Raw genomic sequence first — 26,126 nt, 5'->3', positions numbered from 1 at the left:
ATTTAATTAAGTTTATATAAATAAAATAATTTATTTATTTATTAATTTAATTAAGTTTATTTAATTAAATAAGTTTATATTAAATAAGTTTATATAAATAAACTTAACTTAATAAGTTTATATAATCCTGGTTTCAATAAAAAAAAAAAGTTTATATAATCTTAGGCAAAGGTGGGCATGGGCTGTGCCACGTGCCAGGCTGGTGGGCCGTGTGTAGGAGTTTATTAAGTACTTTAATGCGGAATTTCACGAATCATATTCGTTTGCACCTAAACAGGATCTACAAGCATAACACATAAAGAATCACATAATACATATCTTTGACGCGTGATTTCCACGTTATGATTGACTAACGATTAGGGAGATAATAAAGCCCCAAATGTTGCTCCTCTACTTAGTCCACGGGATTCGAATGAGCCGTCCACCAATACTAGATTGGTCGAGTGAAGGAGGTAAACCACGATCACCACCTTTGCGGACAACCGACCACCACCACGAACCACCACCACCGTGCACACACTACCGGCGCACACCAAGGATGACGGACGAGAGTGAGAGAGAGTTTGTGAGGGGTTGGCTTGTGTTTGCTAATTAGGGTTTGATCAATGATCACTAAATTGTAATTTTTTTTTTAGGGCATCACTAAATTGTTATTGTCAAACCCTAAGCACCTAGTCTATTTATAATCCTTAGCTATTATAACTAGACTAAGAAGCAAGCCCAATAATCCACCTAAAACTCTTCCATATGGCCGGCTACCTAGAGGGAGAAGGCCCATCATGGGCCTCTTCTTCTAATGCTCAATCTAGGCCATTGTATGACCTTATAGGATCCGTTCAATTGGGCTTTAGGCTATTTTACCAGCCCAAAGATCATAAGTAACTCTAGCTATGATAATACGACGACCCAAAATAACGAACTTAATTATCTCCATAATTTGATTCATTATATATCTAGTAGTTGCACTTGATGTAAACATAAATCCTTCACCGTGCCGACATGCCGACCCACGGGCCGACGACTATGCCGCTCGTTGTGTCCGTGTCGGATTTTAATTTTTTTGTTCACGTCCCACAACTGGGCCGCCGTGCCCGTGTCGAAATTGTGCCGGGCCCGTGCTGCCCACGTGCCGCAACGGCCCTTGCCCACATTTAGTTAACACTATAGACTACCACATCTCTTCCCCCTCGACCACCAACGTCAGGATAGTTCCAATAGTAATTTGTAACTTCAACAAGTTTAATATCCGAACCTAAAACTCGTGCACGAAAAACGTCCATCATTTTTGAAATCCATCCCATTAGGAAGCTCTTTCAATTTAGGTTTTATTATGTGCCAAGTATATGTTTATGTGATTAAATGTACTACCCTATGATGTTATGAAACACTTTATTATTTGAGTACTAATATAAGTATTTTAGAAAATTTAATTAATTTGGTTTTGTATGATAGATTCTTGATTAAAATTTTGGAGGTTATGTATTGATGGTCTTGTAGCTAAACCTTTTAAAGTACTTGGACGATGAGTTATATAACTGAGTAATCGACTAACTAACGCATTGAGACACCAAAAGAATTTTAACCTACTAACTGATTCTGTTAACAGATTTTTTTGACAAATGAAATAATCTTTAATTTGTTTTACAAACTAAATCACTCATCATTACAAAATCCCTTGAAAACCCCATCATGCATAATTATTATAAAAACTTCATCATCAAAATTTCAATTAACTTCATAATTCATTTTATTACTTCGTAAAAAAAATTCAATTCTAGATTTTAGATTGAGTCTTCTCTTCACTAAACAAATTCATGACGCGACAATTTATCTATGTGATCCGAATTTTTCCGTGTTTAATTTGATTTATCATTAAATGCTGAATTGATCACTTTCATCGTCAACGTTATTTTGATATCGTGTTATGTTTTATCATTTGATTTTGATTTTTTGATTTATGTGTTATCTTTTAATTCAATTCATGCATGTAATGAGAAAATACCGATTTATTTAGAATTTAATTATTTAATATGAGAATAATAATATGCAAATTTTAAATAATGTATCAATACACATAATTTTATGAGATAATAATGTGCCATGTAATATTTACGTAGTTACACATAACTTGTTATTTTATAAATAATTTCACATAATTTGTTAATTCACAAACTTTAATAATGTTTGTTTTAATTAATTTTTTTATATCTTATAACTAATTTTATTTCAATAATAATATCGATGAATTACACAAGCTTAAGTTTATATATTATATAAATATATTATAGTTACCATATTAATCATATAAACATAAAACAACATAAATACATTTTAATAATGATTTACAAAAAAAATTATACTCATAATTATTTTTATAGCAAAATATATTGTTGTTTCTGAATAAATTATATTTATTTTGTAATTAATTAGGAATATGAATTTAAATGTTTTATATCAATAAATTTATTTTATTTGATTCAAAGTTAATTTTAATATTTTAAACTCATTTTTAAAAAAAAGCTCGATTCGTCATTATTGTCACCTCAAATTATATATATGTGTTTTTTCTATTTTTTATTATTATATAAATTAAATATTTACTGTTGTTGTTATGTTGATTTATGTGTATTTTAAAAAAATGTTGATTGATATGTATTTTTCTTTCTTTATAACACAGTTGTGTTATACATAATAATTATTAATTAAATAATTGATCATCACCTAATATTTTTATTTAGAAAATTTATGTTTAATGACATTTTGAGTGGTCGATTTTTGTTTAGAATATATTTTTAAATGAAAAGTTGTGAAAAATGACCTTTTAAGTTATACTATTTCTTGAGGGGGTATGGAGCTAAATCTCACGTGCGAGTCACGTGAGTTTTAAAAAAAAAAAAAAAACCACGAGTTCTTTTTAGGAATTATGAAAGGGTAAAAAATGAAAGGGGTAGTTCTAAAAGGAGGGAAATTTGCAGAAAAAAGGGGAAAAAAAATATATGAGGCCTTAAAAATTGATTCACTAAAAAAATAAGGTAATTTTGTAAAAAAACGGGTGTTGTTAAATTTCTCCCTCATTTTACATACTAATGTCCGCATTTTAATTTAAAATCTTAAATGTACCAATTTGGCCCTCTCTCCTTCTCACTCTCATCCAGCCATCACCTCTAAATTCTCCATTAAAGATGGCTTATGAGCTTTCTAAAGGATTTATGTCTTCGTCATGTGCAATTACTAGATATATAAATGGATCAAATTATGGAGATAATTTAGTTCGTACATTGGGTCGTCATCATATCATAACTAGAGATACTAACGATCTTTGGGCTAGTAAAATAGGTCAAAGCCCAATTGGACGGATCCTATAAGGTCACACAAAGGGCCTATATCGAGCATTAGTGGATGAAGTCCATGATGAGCCTCATCACTCTAGGTGGCCAGCCATATGGAGGAATAAAAAGGGTTTTGGGCTTCGTGACCTAGTCTAACTATAATAGGATTATAAATAGACTAGGTGCTTAGGGTTTGACAATAACAATTCAGTAATCAGTAAGATCAAAACCTAATTAGCAAACATGAAACCTAACCCCCTCAAACTCCTCTCTCTCACGGCTCTCTCCTCATCCTCCTTGGTGCCTAAGGTGGTTAGGCGTTGGTCGGTTGTCCACTAAAGGTGGTGATCGCAGTTTTCCCCTTCACTCGACCAATCTAGTATTGGTGGACGGCTCGTTCGAATCTCGTGGACTAAGTAGAGGAGTAACGCTTGGGGATCTATTCTCTCCCTGATTTGCCGATTAAATAGCTACGTGGAATTCACGCTTCAAAGGTATAATTACGTGTCTTGTGTGTTATGCATGCGATCTTTGTTTAGGTGCTGATGAATATGATTCATGTTTTCCGCACAAAGTACCTAATAAAGTCTTACTCTTTTATCCATTGATACACACCATCATTATAATATAATAATAAATTATACATTTGCATCAAAAAAGTAATTCAATATACATAATTCCCAAAGTACCACAACAATCAATATGACAAAATTAACATGTAACTCACCCATGAAATCAGACCCACCCACCACGAAGACCTATCCCCACAAAACTCACGCCACCCCCCCCCCCCCCCCGAACTAGATCTGAAACCCCTAAAACCACCCCCATGAAACAGAAGAATCCAAATCCACAAAATTTGTTGCACATAATAGGTAGCTTTCTAAAATGACAAATGTTAAGAATAACAACGGAGGAAGTTTTTTTTTTTTTTTTTTGTAAAAAACGGTTTACAAGATTTCCAAAAAAATGTGTCTTTAAAAGAAAAACCCAAACCCAAACCCTTTGGCTCTTCTTTCTTCTGCTTTCTCTTCCAACCAAAACCGCCGCAGCAACCACCGTCACTCTCTACTTCCCAACACCACCATCTTCTTCTTCCTCTCTCCTCAACAATGAGCAGCTGGAAAACCTTAATCCTCCGAATCGGCGAAAAATGCCCAGAATACGGCGGAACCCTAGATTTCAAAGAACACATCGATTCTTGTTACGGCATTCTCTGGCGTGAATTAGACCAACAAATTCTGTATTACCTTCTTCAATGCGCCGAACAATTACCCCACAAATCCCCCTTTTACGCTACTTTAATCGGGTTGTTAAACCTAGAGAAGGAAGAACTCGGCAAATTGGTTGTTGATACTACACATTCCAACTTACAAGAAGCAATTCAATCTGAGAATTGTGATAGGATTCGTGTTTTGCTGCGATTTATCACTGTTTTGATGTGTAGTAAGGTTCTTCAGCCGGGTGCTTTGGTGGTTGTGTTTGAGACGCTGCTTTCGTCGGCCGCTACGATTGTCGATGAGGAGAAAGGAAACCCGGCTTGGCAAGCGCGTGCCGATTTCTATATTAGCTGTATATTGTCTTGTCTTCCGTGGGGAGGGGCTGAGTTGATGGAGCAAGTTCCGGAGGAGATTGATCGTGTTTTGGTTGGGATTCAAGCTTATTTGAGTATTAGGAGACATGTTACGGATGCCGGGTTTTCGATTTTTGTGGATAATAGCAAAGATCAGAGAGCAAATGATAAGGTATACTTTAATTGTGTTTTGTTTTATTGGTTTCATTTGTCATGTTTTATAGCATTCATTCAATTTAATTGCGCAAGATTTGTATGTTATGAAGAATTGTGGTGTTTTAGTGGATATGTTACTGATTAGTTTTAGGTATTTCCATAGTTTTATTTGTTTGGAAGGTATGGATGAAGGGTATTGCAAAGAGGGTGATAGGAAGTCAAGGAGAGTAATGGACAATGAGGGTACTTATTTTAAGCTGTGAGCTAACCTTTAGAGGCGACGTGAAATTCCAATCTTCGAGTAGGCCTAAAAAAGTGCATAATCAGTTAATCACCATCACCTATGGACTTATGGTTCAGTGGAATAGCATGAGTAGTTTGCAGGGGAAAATCTCTATGCTGGTCCTTTGACATGAGTTTAGGATGATTTGTTTCGGTTATTAAACATTCTGCTCCAACTACAAGTTTGGATATATTTCCTGATGGATGTGGATCATGGATGCCAATTATCATATACATTGTACTTAGTTGATAGCTGATTTTGGCCATTGACCCTTATTATCCAAGTCTCTGTGTCGGGAGGGCTTTATATCCACATTGCCACCAATAACCTTCTTCGAATAGACAATAGATCTTTTGCTGATCACTGAAGATCATAGGTTACATCTTTTTAACCTTTTTTTCCAAAGTATTTATTTATTTTTTTATAAATTTTATTTATAAAAATGTATAAACCTTGACTTTCAACTTTTCAAGCTACTAAGCTGTGAGGCTTTCATCATATTGTTTGACTTTTATTGGAAATTAAGACCAAAAGATGGTTTTGATTTAATCCTGTAGTGCTATCAAAATGAAAAAAAAAAAATAAAAAAATAAAAAAAATAATAATAATAATAAAAAAATTCAATCCTGTAGTTACTGCAGCTGTGGAAATCTAATACTGTAGGTCTGTAGCAGTTCTAACATAGAAGCCTCATTGTGCCTGTTTAGAATCACCAGAGTTTAAATAATTACCATACCAGATGGTGCATTTTTTTTTTTTTTTTTTTGGTAATTATGAACCTCTGTTTCCAACTGCATATCACTTTATACTGCTATCACTTCCCCTGCTATGCTCTAAAACCTGATCAGCCGCCTATTTCCTGGAAGGTTTTCATCACTCAGATGACTATTGTAGTTACTCTTTTATATCAGTCTTTTCATCTTTGGAATCAAAGCCCTCAGTATCTTTCAAATTCTCAACCGCCCTTCTTTGTCAGTGGTTCTGCCTCACTGCTTCTAACAATTTTTAAATGATAAACCACAACTGTTACAAAAGTTCAGGACTTGGGAGTTGGGAGCTGCTAGTACTACATATTCACTGTCCAATATCAACCTTTCTATTTCTCATTCATTGCATTTGCCTCGAAAGTCTGATAATATCAGTTCTAACTCGGGCCCTAAGAGATCCATCCTTTCCCTACTCATCCTCCTCCACTTGAAAAACCTCCCCTGACCCCACTCTTCTTCTTTCTGAAGTCTAAACGTAGTTTCATGATTTTTCTTATCTCCTATGAATCGTTAACCAAAAGAAGTAAATTTATACGTGAATTTGTTAAATTTTTTCCTAATTTAGCAATAAGCTTCTGTTGATCATATTTTAGAACAATTAAAAGTGTAGCTTAAGCACCTTTGACAAAAATTAAGAAAATTCTTCTCTTCTGTCAAATGGAGAAGAATTGGATGTTGATATAGCTCTTTGTACCGTCCAAACCAGGTTTGTTTTGGTACATACAATTAAGGACACTAAACATCTACCTCTCCGTTTTTGTAAGTGACACACTAGCTTCCGTGCAGAATTTGATGAGAAATGTATAGAATGTATAGGTAGGGTGATTTGTTGAAGAATTAAATATTAGATTGTGAGATGAGAGAAATATGAGTAGTAAAGAAGGTAGAAATGAGGACCATGAGGAGAGAGAAGTAATTTAAAATGTAGTAGTGGAGACCACAGGTCCACAGGAGAGAGAAATATCATTTAAAATGGCATTCTGTTTCCATAAAGGAGAAGTATGTCACTTAAAAAAGGAGGTTTAAGGGAAGTGTGTCACTCAACTTGTCTTCCAATTGTCTTGGTTCTACAATCTTAATTTCACCTACCATTTTTTGTGATCACCTCTGCCATGAAGGCTAGCATAACCCTTCTCAAGGGAATTCAGCTTGAAACTTTAAGATTCCTTTGTTTAGTTAGTTATCATGGAAGAAAATGAAGGGAATTTAATGTTCAAAATTTCATTCTATCCCAATTCCTGCTTCCACCAAATTTGGTGGGTAAAAAGTGAGGTTTTTATGCAGTCTTTTTCTTTTTGTTTCTACAATTGTTGAAAACCAGACACTATAAAGCTACTCCTTCCGTCCCACAATACTTTGGACGTTAGAGGGAGCACGTAGTTTAATAAAAATCTAAGTGGGTCTTTTTAATATATTTCTTTATTGTAGAAAGATGCTCTTTTGGATTTTTTTTATTGCTAAAAAACCAAGTGGAGTAAGCAGTGGGCCCATAGAGAGTAAAGAAAATAATTTTATGATAGTGGTCCCTTTCCAAAATTGGAAATGTATCAAGTATTGTGGGACGGCCAAAAAAGGGAAGTGTGTCAAGTATTGTGGGACGGAGCAGTTATTTCTTTTCCTTTAATCAAGCATTGTGGGACGGCCATAAAAGGGAAGTGTGTCAAGTATTGTGGGACGGAGGGAGTATTTCTTTTTCTTTTATTACTTTAATTTCTTTTCCATTTATACCAAATAAAATTCAAAGAATAAGTCGTTTGTCTGCCTATTCACAGCTCTATTATAGAATATGCGTACGACATGGGCTTTGATTTGTCCACTGGGTATAATGAATATGGTGCTGTACACAACCTAATTTATGAGGAATAAGAGATCATGTACTTAAATGTTGTAATCTCTTATTATCTTTTTAGCCCCTAGAATCAGCTACGAGTGACAGTTGATCATGAAAATCCTTTTAAGCAATTTTTTAGTCTATTAAGCTGAAAGTCATACCTAGGAAGTTTGAAAGAGAATATAATGCAGTTAGCAATCCATTCCCCTTGTATATATTAGGCTTTGCCCCTTCCTCTCTGAAATAAGTATATGAGGCAGTAAAACTTTGTGATACAATCCATTCCCCTTGTGTATATCAGGCTTTTCCCTCCTCTTTGAAATAAGTATATGAGGCAATAAAACTTAATGATACGTTTCATAGACTATGTATATCCTTTTAGCTAATCTATTATTGTCAGGATGTTATTGAGATGAACTTGGCTTGGATTATGGCATTCCAAACTAGATCAATTTCATGAATAAATTTTGAGCTTGAGGGCTTAATTTCTGTAATTTTTCTCTTTATGATAGTTGCCCAATGCCTCTTTGTGGTGAAGTATCTTTATCTGTGTTCCCTCCTTGTGTATAAGAGGGAGACATTTTATGGCTTTTCTGGATATATTTTCTTAGTAAAAAGTAAGAATAATAAATAATAGTAAAATGTCTTGCTGGATTATCATAAAAGTATCTTTCTTTCTCCCTCTTGTATGTATCATTGTCAATTTAATTTTCCTAAAAAATAGTGTCATGCTAGTTAGTTACCCTATGAATTGAGGGCATATCAGAAATAGGCTCTTTGCAGCTATTTACACTTGATTGTTGATTCCATTTACACTTGATTGTTGATTCCATTCCCTTTATATATTGCCTTGGGATGGGGGCATTTGGCCTTATTAGAGCTTGAGTGGTATTTGGATGATTGGTAAAGTTTTGGTGGCGTAGACTGTATACTGACTGACTGTGTTTAAAACATAAAAGGACCAGATTACAATTAAATGGAGTATTGAAAATTTTGCATAAAAAATATTGTTCAAGCTATTGACTGACATAAACGTATTTACTAATTCTAACAAAAAGGTGGCATGATGTTTCTGTTGTATAGAAAAGACCAACTCATCCAGCTTTATCGTTTACTTTGCTATTAAAATGAGAATTCTGCGAATCACACTTACGGAAAAGGAAAACTATAAAATGTTAATTTTGCTGTTCCTCAAATTTATTTGCTTGAATATTTTTTTCCAGGATTTTTTGGAAGATTTATGGAGTCGAATCCAAGATGCATCCAACAATGGGTGGAAACTTGAAAGTATTCCACGGCCCTACCTCTCTTTTGAAGCGCAGCTTGTAGCTGGAAAGTCTCATGATTTCGGTCCCATTAATTGCCCTGAGCAGCCAAGATTGCCGGCTGCTGCTTCCAGTGTCAGCTATGGTAGACAGAAGCATGATGCTGACCTAAAATACCCACAAAGAATTCGCAAGCTGAATATATTCCCTCAAAATAAACTGGAGGATTTGGCACCTATAGATCAGTTCATTATGGAAGAGTATCTGTTAGACATTTTACTGTTCTTGAATGGTTGTCGGAAGGAATGTGCTGCTTATATGGCTGGCCTTCCTGTACCCTTTCGTTATGAGTACCTCATGGCAGAGACTGTCTTCTCACAGCTCCTTTTACTTCCTCAACCACGATTTAAACCAATATATTATGCTCTGGTTATCATGGATCTTTGTAAGGCTCTGCCTGGAGCATTCCCTGCAGTTGTAGCTGGTGCAGTACGTGCTCTTTTTGATAAGATTGCTGAACTGGATATGGAATGCCGAACGCGACTCATTCTTTGGTTTTCACATCATCTATCTAATTTTCAATTCATTTGGCCTTGGGAAGAATGGGCCTATGTCTTGGAGCTTCCAAAGTGGGCTCCCCAACGTGTATTCGTTCAGGAGGTTCTGGAAAGAGAAGTTCGATTGTCTTACTTGGAGAAAATAAAGCAAAGTATTGAAAATGCCCCTGGCCTAGAAGAGTTGCTTCCTCCAAAGGGTGGTCCAAACTTCAGATTCAATGCTGAAAATGGCAGAAACAAACCTGAGTGGCTTGCATTATCTGAAGACCTCAATGGCATGGTTAGAGGTAGGCAAACTGCAAGGGAAATCATATCATGGATAGATGAAAATGTGGTTCCTGTACATGGATTGGAAGTCACTCTTCAAGTTGTAATTCAAACTTTATTGAATATTGGATCAAAGAGTTTTACTCACTTAATGACTGTCTTGGAGCGTTATGGCCAAGTCATTGCTAAGGTATGCCCAGATGAGGACAGGCAAGTAATGCTAATTAGTGAAGTGAGTACCTTCTGGAAGAATAGCACTCAGATGAATGCCATAGCCATCGATCGTATGATGGGTTATCGTCTGATTTCCAATTTAGCTATTGTGAGATGGGTCTTCTCTCCTGAGAATGTGGATCAGTTCCATACATCAGATCGGCACTGGGAGATTCTCAGAAATGCTGTAAGTAAAACCTACAATCGTATTTGTGACCTAAGAAAAGAGATCTTCTCACTGAAGAAGCGTCTTCAATCAGCAGAAGAAGCTACTGCAAATGCTAAAGCAGAAGTAGAGGCAGCTGAGTCAAAACTCACACTTATGAATGGGGAACCTGTTGTTGGTGACAATCCTATCAAGTTGAAACGCCTAATAAATTCTTCTGAGAAGGCAAAAGAAGAAGAGGTGTCTTTACGTGAATCCTTGGAAGCAAAAGAAGCTCTGCTCTTTCGTGCCCTTGGTGAAAATGAGGCCTTGTTCCTCTCCTTGTATAAGAACTTCTCTGTTGTCTTGCTTGATCGCCTTCCTGAGGACTCTCCAATCGGAACATCTCGCCTGCTCTCTAGTCAGACTGACTTGATGACTCTGGATTCTGATGAGCCTGCAGGAATGGATGTAGACCAAGAGAAAGGATTAAACAGTGTGTCTAATGGGGATAAAGGAAGTGCTGCTTACAATCTAAGTGAAACAGACCAATGGGGTTTATCAACACTGGGATATGTCAAGGCAATCACCAGACAATATGCTTCTGAGATCTGGCCACACGTTGAGAAGATAGACGAAGAGATTCTGAGAGGAAATGTGCACCCTCTTTTCAGGAAAGCAGTTTATTGTGGTCTAGGCCGAATAACTGATGAACAATGATTGCGGTATTTACGTATCAGGAAAACAGTTTATTAGGGTCTAGATAGGTTAACTGATGAGCATTGTTCACAATTCGCAAGTTATGTATGGAAAGCATTTTAGTTGTAAATTAGGAATATTTAAAGTTTTTACCTCATAATTGTTGTCTTGATTTTGTTCCAGAATTATGTGATTGTATCTTGTTTGATCTTACTGTAGTTTTAAAATTTATTCTTGCTATTGTTACATGCTTTTTTTCTTTTTTCCTTTTTAAAAAAAAAAAAAAATTATACTTGGAATTAATTTTAGAATATTAAATTAGGCCATAACCTTTTTGTGGGGCACTAAAAGACAACAAAGTGAATTTTCTGCTTTAGTGAACTTGAAACGTGAAATTCACCGAAGTTTTAGCATCAATCTATATCTGTCCTATCACTAGGACAAACGTTGTTGCTCAATAAAAAGAACAAACTTCGAAGTATGTCACTATGTGGTTGTTGCTTCTTTAGTTGACCCATATAATGATGCTAAGATGATTTGATTTCTTTTGCTTAAGATTCTTCTATGGCAAAATATATTGCATATAGGGCTGCCAATGAGCAGATACGTTTGTGAACAACTCGCGAACAAGCTCGGTCGAAGCTCGGTCGAAACTTGTTTATTAAGTATTGAACGAGCCTGAACAAAAATATGAGACTCCTTAAGTAAACGAGCCCAACTCGAACACCTTCGTGCTCGGCTTGTTAATCTTCACAAACACTCGTTCATAGCTCGTTAAAAACTCGTACATATGATCGTTCATATGCTCATTTATAACTCGTTCAAGCTCGAAACAATTAATTTTATTTTTTTAATTATTCTTAAAATAGTACAATTTTAATATGGAACCAAATCAATTATAATCAATTATCGTATATAAACAAATTAGCCATGTTAATAATACGGAGTACCATATAAAATTAAAATATATGGAGTATTATTGTTAAGAAAATAAATAGTATATTTGCTCAAATTTCTCATTTATAATATCAAACATTTATTACTGCCTATCTTGTTGTTATGATGAATATCATCAAACGACTTTTCTGATTGGAGTATACTTATAATTTTTCAAAGTTGATTAATATTAGCTTAATTGAGCTCGTTCACGTTTGAGCTCGTTCGCATTAGAGTTTGTTCAAGCTCAAGTTCGAATCACAAACGAACGAGCTCAAGCCGAGCTCGAACAAGGCAAAACCTTAATGAACAAAGCTCGAACACAAAATTATGAAGCTCGTTCAAGCTCGAGCGTGTTCGAACACTTGAAATCTTTATCAAGCTTAGCTCGAACAAGTAAAAACTCGACTCGGATCGTTTGCAGCCCTAATTGTATACAAGTCAATCAAGCTTGGTAAGAAAATACTACCATTCATGGTAGCATAAAAAATTAATCCAAAATATTTCCATATTTTATACATGCACTTGAATGTATCTAAACCCAAAACTACATGCACCACAATTGTCTTTATACATTATTTAAAAAAAAAAAAACCCTAGGTGCAGCTATAAGAATTTTAACGCCAATTTAACTTTTTTTTTTTTTTTTTTTTTTTTTTTTTTTTTTTTGGGAACGAAGTAGCAAAGGGATAATTAGCAAAAGAAGTTAAGCATTAGAAGTTTTTGAATAATGGGAATCTGTTGAAACTCATTGTAGCCTACTATACATGTTTTCCGATACTAATGATATCATATCTCTAAAAAAATCATTTGGATTCATTAAATGTTACACGTGTAATGTGTGGTGATTCGAAAACATGGATTATAGCCTTCACTTTTGGAGAATGTTCAAGTTTTTGGACTCAAAAAAAGAAAGAGGAAAGATACTTCTTATAAATAACACAAGAAGACCCTGGGGTGCCATTTGGATGATTAAAGTCATCCACTTTGACTCTTAACTATTAAAATAACTAGTATAGTGATTGTATATGGTTCAAAACAACATAATATGACCTAGTAAAAAAAAATTGACCCTAGGAGCATCTTCTACTATCACTTGGAATTTTTGACCTTAGGTCTCGAAATCTTCAAAATGGTTATATTTAAGTGTTCTAGGGAGGTCTATTTGGTGTTTGGAACCATCTATTTCATGTCTTAGCTCACCCCTCGTAATCTTGTCTTAAGATGCCTTGGCCATGTCTTGCCTAGCTTTGGCTTGGCCTGCCTTCTTGATCATTATTCTTCTCATTCACAATGTCACTAAGGCAAGCCAAGACATTACCCTCTAAAATATTTTTTTTTTATTTTTTTTTATTGATGAAGTGTCAAGTTGTATATTCTATATAATGGATAATCTTGTATAACATGTCATTAAATGCATATAAGAAATTATTTTGAGACATAGATAATCTTTTCATAAAAAGACACTTTAAACTCCTGTATTTTAGATAAAAGAACAAATATCCTCACACAAATGGAAACCCTTATTGTAACTTTACCTCAGTTTCACTATTATGTGTCGTTCAAGTTATCTTTGGATCATATCGCCAAATGGTTCTCTATACCATATCTAAAGTATAAATTATTTCCTGTTAAAAACCAAATTAAGCTACACAAACTACATTGACTAAATCCACTAAATAATGTTACACCGTTGAAAGACATTCAAAAGTTGTTTACAAACAATCCAAGACAAGAAACTATGTTCAACAATCCAGGTCATAAATTATGGGTCTTGTAGAGAGTGTAGATAGTCTTTTAATAAGAAATATTTTCCTAATTCAGTTGACGGTTAAATCTTAACAAACAAATTTGAATATTTTATGACCTAATAATGATTAAGTAATGAGATAGAATACTTGAATAGCATATGATTTCTTACCATATTCACATACCAATAATATTTCCCTTAAAAAAAAAAAAAAAAAAAAACAAATAAGAAAAAAAAAGATAAGAGAGTATCTAATTATACAAGCCGTAGGATGAATCAAACAAAATCCAACCATCTGATTAACTTGGAAAATCAAATCTGAACCGTCCAAAAATTACAAAAAATTCAATTTCAAAACCTCTGAAACTGAGAGGGAGAAAGCAAAGCCCCTCTCTCATTCTCCTCCTTCTTCTTCAAATCCCCTTTTCTTCTCACTTCTTTCACTTTCTCTCTCCTCAAATTCCCTCCTTTTTTCTTCTCTCCTCAGCTTAAAGATCGCAACTTTATCCAATTTCATCACTCGAACATTCTTGGGTAAATTCTCGATTTTTGTCCAGCTTTGAAAGGATTGTAAATTTGTGTGATTTTGTTCGAGTATATTTGGTGATTTTCTGGGGTTTTTCTCGGAATTTCGATCAAAAAGGTTCTGAATTTGGTGTTTTTTGAAGGGTAGGTTACTGAAATCAAGCTCGGATTTTGATTTCGTTGTGTAATTTTAAGGTTTAGTGTTTTTTGAATTTTTTTTTTGTTTTCCCTAAAATTGGAGAACGAAATTGATTGATTGGGGTCAATGGAGGAGGGAGATAAAGGCGGGAATTCGCCTCCAAAATCGAGTATGGCGGCTGATATACCGGCGAAGAAGCTCGCTAGGCAGCTTGATTTCACCTCCATTAGTGGCGCGTCTCAGCCACCTACCACCTCAGTAGTTCAGCCCCCTTCTACTTCATCAGCGCAGCCTCCATTGCCTCAGCCGCCTTCGCAGCAGCCGATGATTGCGCCTTCGCAGCAGCCACCTCCTCAAACGCCTCCTCTCCCTTCAATGCGAGTGGTGTAAGAGTTCCAAATTTCCAAATTTTTTCCCTCCTTTTTTAAAGTTTTAATTCAAGTGTTTTTTTGGGATTCATTTGACTTTCTGTTTTTAATTAGGGATCACAATCTTTCATATTTTGGTATATAATCATATTATCTTGTGTGTTTTGTAGTTGCATTGTTTGATTAGGCTTTGGTTGTTGATGTTTTGAATTTGGGTTTTTGAATTTGATCAAATGAATTTTGAAATTGGGAATTTTTATCAGTCTATATTACTTCTGAATGTCACATTGCAATGAATTTATTGTTCCTTTGCGATTTTTGAAGTTAAACTGGACCGCTATGTTTCGAAATTCATATATGTAGAGGGTTAATTGAAGAAAAAAAAGATTGTAGGTTCATGGTTTATTATTTATTCGTCTAATCAATGGACTCTATATTTGCTGTAAGTAGTATATTAAATACAAGATTGCTCATTTATATAGGTTCAATTCCCTCTTTTTATTATGAATCCTTGTTGCAATTTAATTTTTTCTTTTCCGGCTTGTTTTTGGACTCATTTATTACTAGGTTTTCCTTTTCATGATCGCGGTGTTACCTAATATAATCAATGGGATTGGATACCTAAACTGATCCTTAGTCGCGTGATTTCAGAAATGGACATTGTTCTTAGTTAGTGTACGGGTTCATTGCTTTACATAGACATGGCCTACCCTATCTGTTGCCGGAATTAGGTTACCTGGGATGACATGTGCAGAGCCTCCACCTTTACATTGCTTAAGTCATTTTGATGTTAAAGTTACTAATTTACTATAACATGATTTTGAGTTAAGAGTAAAGAGTTAATTTGAAATGAATTTATGTTGTGTATATATATTGCATACATGTTTGAATGCTTATGTTCTTAACAGTTTATAACACACCACTTAAAAAGTTATACTATATTGCTGATTGTTGTAATATTTTTTTCTCCAGAAAGCCAGAATCCCCTAAGGCACGATCACGGCCTACTGTTGAAACCAAAGATGGTACTCCAAAGAGGCAGAAGCAGTGTAATTGTAAACATTCACGATGCTTGAAGTTGTAAGTTCATCATTTCCTCTTTTGGGTTGCATGGCAAGTTCCTGTAACTTTTGGCACTTTTTCACCATGATATTTCAATGTGTGCACTTGCTTTATTACTAAGGTGTCTTGTACCCTAAATGCATCGTCTAGGTGAAAAATGTGTAATAAAATTGTATCTTCAACTTTAGTGTAGCTTAACAATCACTTATCTAAGATTGGTTCACACATTATGAACCTTTGAGGTTTATATAATATTAATTGGAATACGGAGAGTTGTGTTATTTTGAATGTTCTTTGCTGAAAATACAGCATTTCTCTGTGAAATCTGTACAAGTCTTTCATTTATACAGCATTTCTCTGTGAAATCTGTACAAGTCTTTCATTTATACAGCATTTCTCTGTGAAATCTGTACAAGTCTTTCATACGATCTATTCCTTGCACATTGCACGTGCTGTCTTGTATAGCAGTAAAGAAGCTAGTTCCTTCACAACTCCCTCTTATTTATTTATTTATTTTGGCTTGATCATAGTTTATCTCCACTTAAGGCTTGATTAATTTGCATAATCTATGATGATATACTTCTCGCATGAGGTACTTGTATTTCAAAAACGTTACATAGAAAATAAAAAAATCAAGGCCGTTCCTTAATCATAGCAAACCCTACTTTGTTTTTTTCAAGCATACACTTTGCAGAATAATTTCATTGTGGCAGTAATCTTATATTTCTAAAAGGCTTCTAGGTTAAGCAAGGTAAGAGAGGTTTATCACGTGCTACCATCCACATTTCCAATTGGTCTATGTCATTACCAACTACTTCATTGCATAAGGGCTTATATTCTCTACAGTTTCAACCTGGAAATGGACAGTGAAAAGAATCTTATTTGCAAATAGTGGTAAATACCCCCTTCGTCCCTATTTTTATGCCCTGTTTTCCTTGTTGGAATGTTCTTAAATATATGTCCACTCCATTTATTGTCATATGGTCCCACCACTTCACTCTCTCATTAACTACATATTATCCCACCACCCCAATTATAGATAGATAAATGAATCATATAATTGTGAAAGAAGAGAATGAGCAATGAAACAGAAGTTGCGATACAGTTCGCACTGACCAAAATATTCCAAATTTCTCATCCTTTGAAAGACATTATAGCTGTTTTGAGTTTAGATTTTGAGCCTGTGCTTGTTAAACTTCGCAGACAATTGATGTATATTAGATCAGAGGTGACTAAGAATAACCTGTTTGATGATTGATCCCAAAAGTTATATTACACCTCCACTGGCTCCACGACTCTACCAGACCTTATCTTCCCTTGGGTAAGTCATGGGAGCTTCTTGTAAAGGCATTACGGTAACATTATAATTCTTATAACCCTATCCAAAAAATGACTGACTTGTATGAATTTATGCACTCCATCTAGAATTAGTTAACTCACTATCCCGACCCCTTTAGGGATAGATAAGACACAAACTAAAGAATTCAATTATTAAAACTATTATTTTAGAAAGGTGACTCCTTTTTCTCAACTCCTAAACTTTTCCAATACTATATGTGACTTTTAATTCTAGATGGAAGGAGTATTTAATTAGTTACTTGACTGCTTTTCTTGAGGAAGTTTAATCAAGTCTTTCTCAGTTTACTTAGCACAACTTATACCCTTCTCTTTTCTTTTTATTTTTCCCTTTATTTGGTGGATGGGAGTGGGATGGGAAGGTTACAGGGATGATTTGGGTGATATAAGTGTTGGAATATCTATGGAGGTTCTATGCTGTGCCTGTCATTGGTTACAGAAGTAAGGTTGATCACCTGCCTCAGCTGCATCACCAAAGTTTAATATCTGTTAGACTGTATTTCTGACAGAGCCTGTTGGGACTTACAAATAACATAGAACAAGGTCAAGAGGCCTCAGCTTGTTATGCTGACTTTTATTCACCAAACAGTATGCCGTTATGGCATATATAATTGACAGGTCAACAGTTGAATGGGCATGAATGCTTGTGCTAGATCACGATCTACACTGAAGATATTATTTATGTATTTATTATACTCCAATCTTTATCATAAAATGTGTCAATCTTCAGGAAAGATAAAAATAAGAGAGATACCATTTATTGTTTTAATCTTTTGCTAATTTCCTAACATAAGTGTTTCCTTTTTTCCTAATGAAGAAACTTTAACACCTTTGCAAAAACTCTTAAAAGGTTTGTGCAACTTTACGTTGTGGAGGAAGTTGATCTAGAGTAATAAATAAGCGACCAGTTATTGTTTTAATCTTTTGCTAATCTCCTTACATAAATGTTTCCTTTTTGTCCTTTATGACTTGAAAACATCTCTTAAAAGAAGTTGGGCAGCTTTATGCCGTGGGGAAGTAAATCTAATTACCTAAAGCAATAAATGAGTGGATTTCGACATACGAGCAGTTGCTACATACTCCTTCCGTTTTTTTTGTCTTTCGATCTTTTACATTTATCCACTTTTAGACAATATGAACACCACTTTTTATCTCACATTAGTTACATACACTTGAAAATATCAAGTTTAACCATTTCTGTACAAACCTCTATTTTGGTGAAAATGCTAATGAGTAAATTAGAAGAAGAAAAAAAAAAACTTGGAGGGAGTATATGCTAGGTTGTGTATATACTATAGACCGAATTTACTGCTCCATTTGTACTGCACAAGCTGTTTTCTGTATATCTCGACTTTTCCCTTAATATTACCAATTTTACTGAATTTAAAGCTCATAGTCAAATTTTTGTAAGCCTTTTGTTCTTGTGAGATTATCGTGCTAGATTTGTGGTTTTTAAGCTCGTGTCCGTGAAAATGCAATTCTGGGACTTACATGTGTTGTGCAGATATTGTGAGTGCTTTGCTTCTGGAGTTTACTGTGATGGGTGTAACTGTAATAATTGCTGTAACAATGTCGAGAATGAGGCTGCTCGAAGAGATGCTGTTGAAGCTACTTTAGAACGTAACCCAAATGCATTTCGACCAAAAATTGCAAGCAGTCCACATGGCATTAGAGACCGCAGGGTATGTTTCTTTTTTGTATTGATATTCAGTTATTCACCTCTCTCCTAGATAATTGAATATTGGAAGTTATGGAATTTTCCGTCATTTCATCTCAGTACCAGTGTATACTTTGTCTGAAAATCTGAATTCTAAGAAATAAGAATACTGATGTCTTCACAGGCTCTGTAAAATTTTTAGCAATATGCCTTGGTATTGGGTGCATCAACTCTTAACTGGTAAATGATACTATGATGCATATTAAGAAGACTTAAGCTCTTGTAGCATCCATAAAATCCCATTTACTATTGTGACATAATCTATAACCTTAGAAAATCTGTTCCAACTTAACCGGAAAAATGTTCAATAATGTGCTTTGCAATATAAGCTAGAAACACAAATTAATATGTTCAGACATTTAATTACTTTGTTACATATCTGAAATACTCAATAATGACTGTTTTACCACAATGGAATTGGATGTACATTTGTTATTTTCTTTCAAGGTTAAGTCGCCTTTGCAGTTATCTTTATACTTGCCTATGAAATTTTAATATGTCCACTAATCAACTATCAACCAAATAATGCTACGAATACGAATGAATCTTTCGGTCTGGAGGTACTTCTGTTACTAGTCGTTATATCTGTAAATCAAATGATGAAAATGGTTGTAATCATGATCCATTGCTTGATGGTTTCAATTCATTTTCTGCAAAGCTAAATACTTTATTATTGAAGTTTGAAATTACAGCTATTGTAAGTGATTATTCATAGACAAAATAATATTTTGGCATTACGTTCGCTACTAGGTTTTTTTTAGTATGCATATGCTTACTTCATATGGCTATCGTTTATACAGGAAGATGCTGGAGATGTTGTGGTGGCAAAGCACAACAAGGGATGCCATTGCAAAAAGTCAGGGTGTCTGAAGAAATACTGCGAATGCTTTCAAGCTAACATTCTATGCTCTGAAAACTGCAAATGTATTGATTGCAAAAATTTTGAAGGAAGTGAAGAGCGGCAGGCTCTTTTCCATGGAGAACATGCAAATAACTTAAGTTACATGCAGCAGGCAGCCAATGCTGCTATTACCGGAGCTATTGGATCATCTGGTTTTACTTCTACCCCAAATTCCAGGAAACGAAAGGGCCAGGACCTCTTATTTGGGCCAGCATCTAAGGATCCGTCTCTTTCAAGAGTCGGGCAATTTCAGCAGGTAATTCGGTAATCACTCATCAGTCACAAAGTCGCAATATACAAATTTCAAATTGCTAATTCATGTATATGCATCTGTTTTGTTACCAGAAAGCTCATTTACTTGCATAATTGCGTGATCTTCTAATTATGGATACTTTCATTCAACATGATCTAAACTTTCCGGTGCACTTCCCGGGTTGTATTTATATTCACAATTGACATAACTTCTTAATCAGGCAAACCATGTCAAAACATCAGGACCGTCTGCAGTATCTCTAAGCCCTGCTTCTCGAGCTGCTAATTCTGTTTCACTAGGTGCTTCAAAGTTTACATACAGGTAACTCTTGTTACTGTTGAAACTCAGAAATAATGCATCAAGAATATCTTCTTTGAGGCATGAGTATGTATATTTTAACTTAAATAGGTTTCAAACTAATTTTTGAATCTCGATAATAGGTCTCTCTTAGCCGACATTATCCAACCACATGATGTGAAGGAGCTTTGCTCAGTTTTGGTAGTTATATCTCAAGAGGTTGCCAAGACAATTGCAGGTAAACATTTGATTCAACTATGAGGAACTGTTATCTAATATGGACATATTTCTTGGCATCCATGCCTGGATAGAAAGTTGCACATCTCTGGGGACCTTTCAAGAAAATTCTTTATGCCTTTATCAATCAAAGCCTTAATCCCATAAGTGGGTATTGATAAACTTAAATTCTGCAAAAGATTCTTAATCACCTTATGGTGTCAAAACTTACGGGTAGCACATCTCTGGGGATCTTTCAAGAAAATGGGATTTTGGTTTGATAGATATCAGTGTGTCCAACTCATCATGTTGAGTTTTCTCCGTAAATATTGATTTGCTTGATTGTTTAGCTGTTTGTTTGCACATTTATGTGTTGGATCATCAACCTTGGTATGCATTTGCAATTTTTAGTGGCATGTTTCTAGGATTAGAGGTAGCTAGTTCACACATGCCACATTTTTCCAGTAGATGCTACCAACATCAACATATTCCAGTAGATGCCACCAATGTAGAAAAGATAAGTTGCTGGTGGTTGGAACTTGGTAAAGTCCTCAATCCTTTTAATAATTAGTCATACTTCCTCCGTTCTCTTTTAGTTGCAACATTTTGACTTTCACGCTTGCCAATTCTTAATTTAACTCATTATATCTCTAATGTAGATAGGTAAAAAATAAAAATATTTGATACTGTGAAAATATAAATCGAGATGAATCTAACAAGATCTTACATGACTAAATTTTGCCCACCATTTAAATCAATAAAGGTGGTAAAATGAAACAACATGAATAGTGCAAATTTCTAAATGTTGTAGCTAAAACCAAACGGATGAAGTAGTTAGGTACTATGTCACACAACTTATACAAGTAAAGAGTCTACTGTCATACATTGCCATTCTCTTAGCACCACAAGCTTCATCTATGTAATGGCTAAGAATTAAGATATGCAAGGTGGGGTGGGGTTATATAATAAAGGTGAATTTTGGTATTGCTCTCATTGTTATCTATGAAAGTGCAACTCGTAAGTCTATAACATCTCTGTCATTTTCACATACAGGCTTTTAGAATTGGTGCAATTTGACATCTGAGTACATGAATCAATAGGTTTTTTTTTTTAATTAATCTTTATATCTGGAAGTGATGTTCTTTCTTAAACAATTTGTGCCATTGATCTTTCAAGAATGCCTCTTATGAGGTTAACTTTATCATAAACAAATGTTTATTATATGTATCATTGTTTGTTATAAATAGTCCTCAGCGTTTAATGACTCTAATAATGTTTGATGGCATTAGATTGTGCTTAGATGGTATCACAACAAATTCTAATTTGGTACCTTGGGCCATGGTAATACCATCTAAGCACAATATAATACCAACGAACATTCTTAGGGCCTGTTCATATTTACTTATTTTCAGTTTAGTTCAGTTCAGTTCAGCTCCAATCAGTTCAGTTCAGTTCAGCTCCAATCAGTTCAGTTCAGTTCAGCTCCAATCAGTTCAGTTCAGTTCAGCTCTTAATTTCACTCTCTCATAGAATATTCATTTCAGCTTAGTTCAGTTCAGTTCAGTTCAACTCCAATCAGTTCAGTTTAGTTCAGTTCAGTTCAGTTCAGCTCCAATCAGTTCAGTTCAGCTCAGTTTAGTAAATATGAACAGGCCCTTAGTGTCATTGATAGAGAATTTCTTGGTGACTGAGGTGATATAGCTAGAACATCTCACTAAAGGAGGTGTGCTTCTTGCTACCTGTCAAGTTTTCTTCCAGCCATTAGCTTTTATAGAGGAGATTAGTCTTACTTATGCTGGAAACCTGGACATGTGCTTTTTAATTTATTCTACTTAAAGTACTAATATATTTCATAGTTATGTTGTGTAAAGAAGTTTTTTTTTTTGTTTTTTTTTTTTGAAAAGAAGTTATACTCAAGCAAAATTGATGTTGATTTTCTTACGGCTGTTGCTGCCACTGTGACTTACTCATTACCACCTTAATTTGCCTTTATAATGATTTTTTTCTCTTTTGTGGATGAAGTATAAATAAATTGTTTTAACGATTTTGGTGCAAAAATACTTTTGAACATAATGCTGAAGACATAGATTACAACAGTTAAAATTTGAATTTTTCCTCTGTTGAGATATAGTCTTTGTGCCTTCAATCAGAGAGATGATTATATGTTTCCTCTTACAGAATCTAATAAAGCTAACGAAAAGCGGGCAGATGATGGAGGAGAAAATCAACAGGCATCAACTCAGGACAGATTTCAGAGTCAAGATGAATCAGATGTGAAAACCGTACCTGATGGTTCTGTCAGTGGTAATCAAACTGATCGAATAGTCCCTGATGATTCTAATTTAGATGGGAATGATCAACCGAAATCCAGGCCAATGTCTCCTTTGACACTAGCTTTGAGGTGTGATGAGCAAGATACAATGTTCATGGCTGCGGGTTCTCCGAGTAGGTTAGGCAACCATGTCCATGCGTCATCTTCACAATGTCCAGAGCAGAGCACTTCAGAGGTTTATGCCGAGCAAGAGGGAATTGTCATGACGAAGTTTAGAGATTGCCTCAACAGGCTAATAACATTTGGAGAACTAAGAGGTGAGTGTGTTATTTCTATCAAAATTAGCAGTTTAAAACTTGCAATAGCAGTATCATTATTTCTTTGAGGGTTTCATAAATTTGATCTCAGGGTTCAATATCCAATTGCATTTGATAAATTTAAACCTATGAATTTTACTTGTAAACAATTTTGCATGAAGTTTCATATCATTTCGATCAGGTTTACTGGTCTAAAATTTGTAGTAACCCTGTGAGAATATCATCATACCTTTAAGCATTTTTTGTGTATTGAGCAAATGTGAGATTAGGGTTCATTTTTAAAGTTAACCTTGCTAGACCTTAAATCCTAAGCCTTGTGAACAATACTAGTATTCTGATTTGCATATAATATATGTGTAATGATACTGATATTATTAGTGAAATGATCATCTTATTGGGTCAGACTCCCCCCCCCCCCCCCCCCCTCCTCTTTTTCGTCACCATTCACTCTACTTTTCTTTTGATCCATTTAGGCAGTCAATCAAAATAAAATATTCTTTACCATCCTGGTATGGGGAATGATATTCTGAGGGTTCTTTTTTTTGTGAGAACCATTATTTGTTTGGCAATCTTATGAAACAACAAATGCTTGATATCATGTAGTAAGTCTTCCTCTCATAGATTGAAGTAGAAGCCAAGTTTCAAAATTCTCTGTTATGTATACAACTAGACTAATTAACTAGATTGCTATACAAGAATGAAACCATATACGAAGTATTACAATAGTGTAAAAAGAAATAATGGAGAAATACCATGATTATAATAATACAAATAGGGTCATCTTAAACCTATATTTTTGCCAACACCCTTTATATTCATATGGTGTTGCTTTAACCAGAGTTTTTCAATTTGTGACAAAGATCGTCTTTTCTGTAGGTCTTGTTATACTCAGTTATAAGAACTAGGAAGGTGAAGGTGTAAGTTTAATACTTTAATGAGAGAAAAGGGGAAGGGGGAAAGGGGGGGGGGGGGGTGGTGTCATTGGAGGTTGTGGTGGAGGACAAAACTAAGAAGGAAAGAAAAGCTACTCGTAGTAAATAACACACGCCTGTTTCTTGAGGCTCCTACGTAAAAATAGGTCTAGGTGATGCTGCTTACATCTTTTATATTGATGTGTTTCCCTCTTTTTTTAATTGGCAAAGCTTAATTTTAAAATCAATCTAGCTATTTGGCCAAAACAATTAGATTCATAGAGTAGTTTAAGAAGGTATCTTTTAATACAAATATCATTTATTTGTTTCTGACAATTTTGTGTTTCTCTGTACAGAGACAAAACTTTCTTCTTTAGCTAGATCTAATTATACAAGCTTTCAAGAAACCGGCAATGGCACTGCCAAATTGAGAACTGATGGTCAGAATCAGCAAGAGCATAACGACAATGGTACAGCTAAACCTGTCATTACAGCACCCACCAAGACTCCTGCAATGATTGCAGCTACCATTACTGCTGTTCCGTCCAACAATCATACCGACCAAAATCCTCCTCCGACTGAAAATGGTGATGTAAAGCCAAGCATCAAAAAGGACTAGAATTATATACATAAACGATTCGGAGATTGCACTGACAAGCCAAGCTGCTGTGCTGATACAAGATGGTGATGATGTTAGTAGTCATTTCACTGTCAGAATCTCCCTAATTTAAACATCTGACAAATGTCATTGTAGTTCAAGATTAATATGTCCAAAGGATGTAAAATTGATAATTTGTATACATGCACTAGTATCTTGTATTGGTAGATGCTAGTGTTTTTTTCCGGTCATTTAGTTTAGCCTAAGATGGAGCAGTTTTTTTTTTTTCCTTTGTGCTCTTTATAAGAATTTGCTGTTATTTATAACAAGCAGCCAATCATTATACTATAGCATTGTACATGGGATATCTGCTTACCTTCCTTTCACTATGAAGGTGAAATAGTAGTTGATTTTTCCATTACAGTTCAATAAGCTTATGCAGTGAAAGTTTTATCATGAGCGCGGTCTTTATCCACTGTGTATGTAGTACTCCGGATTACTCATTTTGTTCCCCCTCCCCAGATAGGTTGAGAAAACACACACTGGAGGAGCAAAGAAACCCAAAACTGAAGGCAAGGTTTGTTATACCACTCATGATTGCCTTAGTTACGAGTGTGAAGTCAGTTTCGAGTTAAAACTGTACTGTTTGGTAATGTTACCAACATCGACTGTAGAGCTGTCAAAAGTTGACCCGACCCGAAATACCGACTCAAACCCAATTATTAACCGACCCATCTGAACTCGAAAAAATGGTGACCCAAACCCGACCTGAAATCAACCCTAGACCTGAGTTGACTCGAGTATGTGAGACCCGAACCCGAACATGAACTGACCTGGAGATGACCCGTCCCGAATGTAACCCGCAAATTATTGACTTGAACCAAACCCGACTTGAACCAAAATTGACCCAAACCCGTTTTAACCCGTCAAAACCCGAATTTAACTCGACTTGTTACCAATCTGACTTGAATTCAACCCAACCTGTTCCTAACCCGACCCGAATTTAACCCAATCTGTTACAAACCCGACTTGTTATTGACCTGACCCAAATTCAACCCGACTTGTTATTGACCGACTCAAATTTTACCAGACCTATTACCAACTCGACCCAATAATTCAACCCGATCTGTTACTAAACCGACTCGAAATCAACACGACTTGTTATTGACCCGACCTAAATTCAACCCAAATTGTTCCTGACCCGATTTCAAATCACCTTAAATGCAATTTAGACCACCTTATTATTGTTGATCAAAGCATTTTGTCTAGGGAGACCAAGTCGGTCCAAACCAGCAAACGAAAGAAGCATCATCCTCAAATAAAAGAATTAAATATAGTATATATTTGTTGTATGGTCAAAGGAGATAATTGTCTTCCTAAATGATAAACTATAGTTCCCTAGTATATTGCCATATATATTATA

General features: G+C 35.0%; 2 protein-coding genes across 2 annotated transcripts; both read left to right on the top strand.

Moving 5' to 3' along the window:
• The first annotated feature begins 4,426 nt into the window (after positions 1-4,426).
• LOC145635555 (nuclear cap-binding protein subunit 1-like) lies at positions 4,427-11,331 on the top strand. The gene is made up of 2 exons (XM_081686863.1): positions 4,427-5,074; positions 9,163-11,331. Exons 1-2 carry the CDS (start codon positions 4,442-4,444, stop codon positions 11,104-11,106), a joined length of 2,577 nt encoding a protein of 858 aa, XP_081542989.1. The 5' UTR covers positions 4,427-4,441; the 3' UTR covers positions 11,107-11,331.
• A 2,799-nt stretch (positions 11,332-14,130) lies between these two features.
• On the top strand, positions 14,131-25,123 carry LOC145634256 (protein tesmin/TSO1-like CXC 5). Its single transcript, XM_081685679.1, has 8 exons — positions 14,131-14,821; positions 15,776-15,883; positions 18,726-18,903; positions 19,739-20,095; positions 20,313-20,413; positions 20,533-20,627; positions 22,784-23,194; positions 24,462-25,123. Exons 1-8 carry the CDS (start codon positions 14,562-14,564, stop codon positions 24,722-24,724), a joined length of 1,773 nt encoding a protein of 590 aa, XP_081541805.1. The 5' UTR covers positions 14,131-14,561; the 3' UTR covers positions 24,725-25,123.
• Positions 25,124-26,126: the final 1,003 nt, after the last annotated feature.

This window comes from Chenopodium album, chromosome 6 (genome assembly GCF_948465745.1).
Source record: "Chenopodium album chromosome 6, dcCheAlbu1.1, whole genome shotgun sequence".
NCBI lineage: Eukaryota > Viridiplantae > Streptophyta > Magnoliopsida > Caryophyllales > Amaranthaceae > Chenopodium > Chenopodium album.
The sequence above is the reverse complement of the archived record's forward strand: the minus strand, read 5'-3'. Positions and strand labels throughout refer to the sequence as shown.

Coding starts and splice junctions, on each gene's coding strand:
- LOC145635555 (XM_081686863.1), top strand. CDS start 4,442: ATGAGCAGCTGGAAAACCTTAATCCTCCGAATCGGCGAAAAATGCCCA. Junction 5,075..9,162: donor ATCAGAGAGCAAATGATAAG/GTATACTTTAAT, acceptor ATTTTTTTCCAG/GATTTTTTGGAAGATTTATG.
- LOC145634256 (XM_081685679.1), top strand. CDS start 14,562: ATGGAGGAGGGAGATAAAGGCGGGAATTCGCCTCCAAAATCGAGTATG. Junction 20,096..20,312: donor GAGTCGGGCAATTTCAGCAG/GTAATTCGGTAA, acceptor CTTCTTAATCAG/GCAAACCATGTCAAAACATC. Junction 23,195..24,461: donor AACATTTGGAGAACTAAGAG/GTGAGTGTGTTA, acceptor TTCTCTGTACAG/AGACAAAACTTTCTTCTTTA.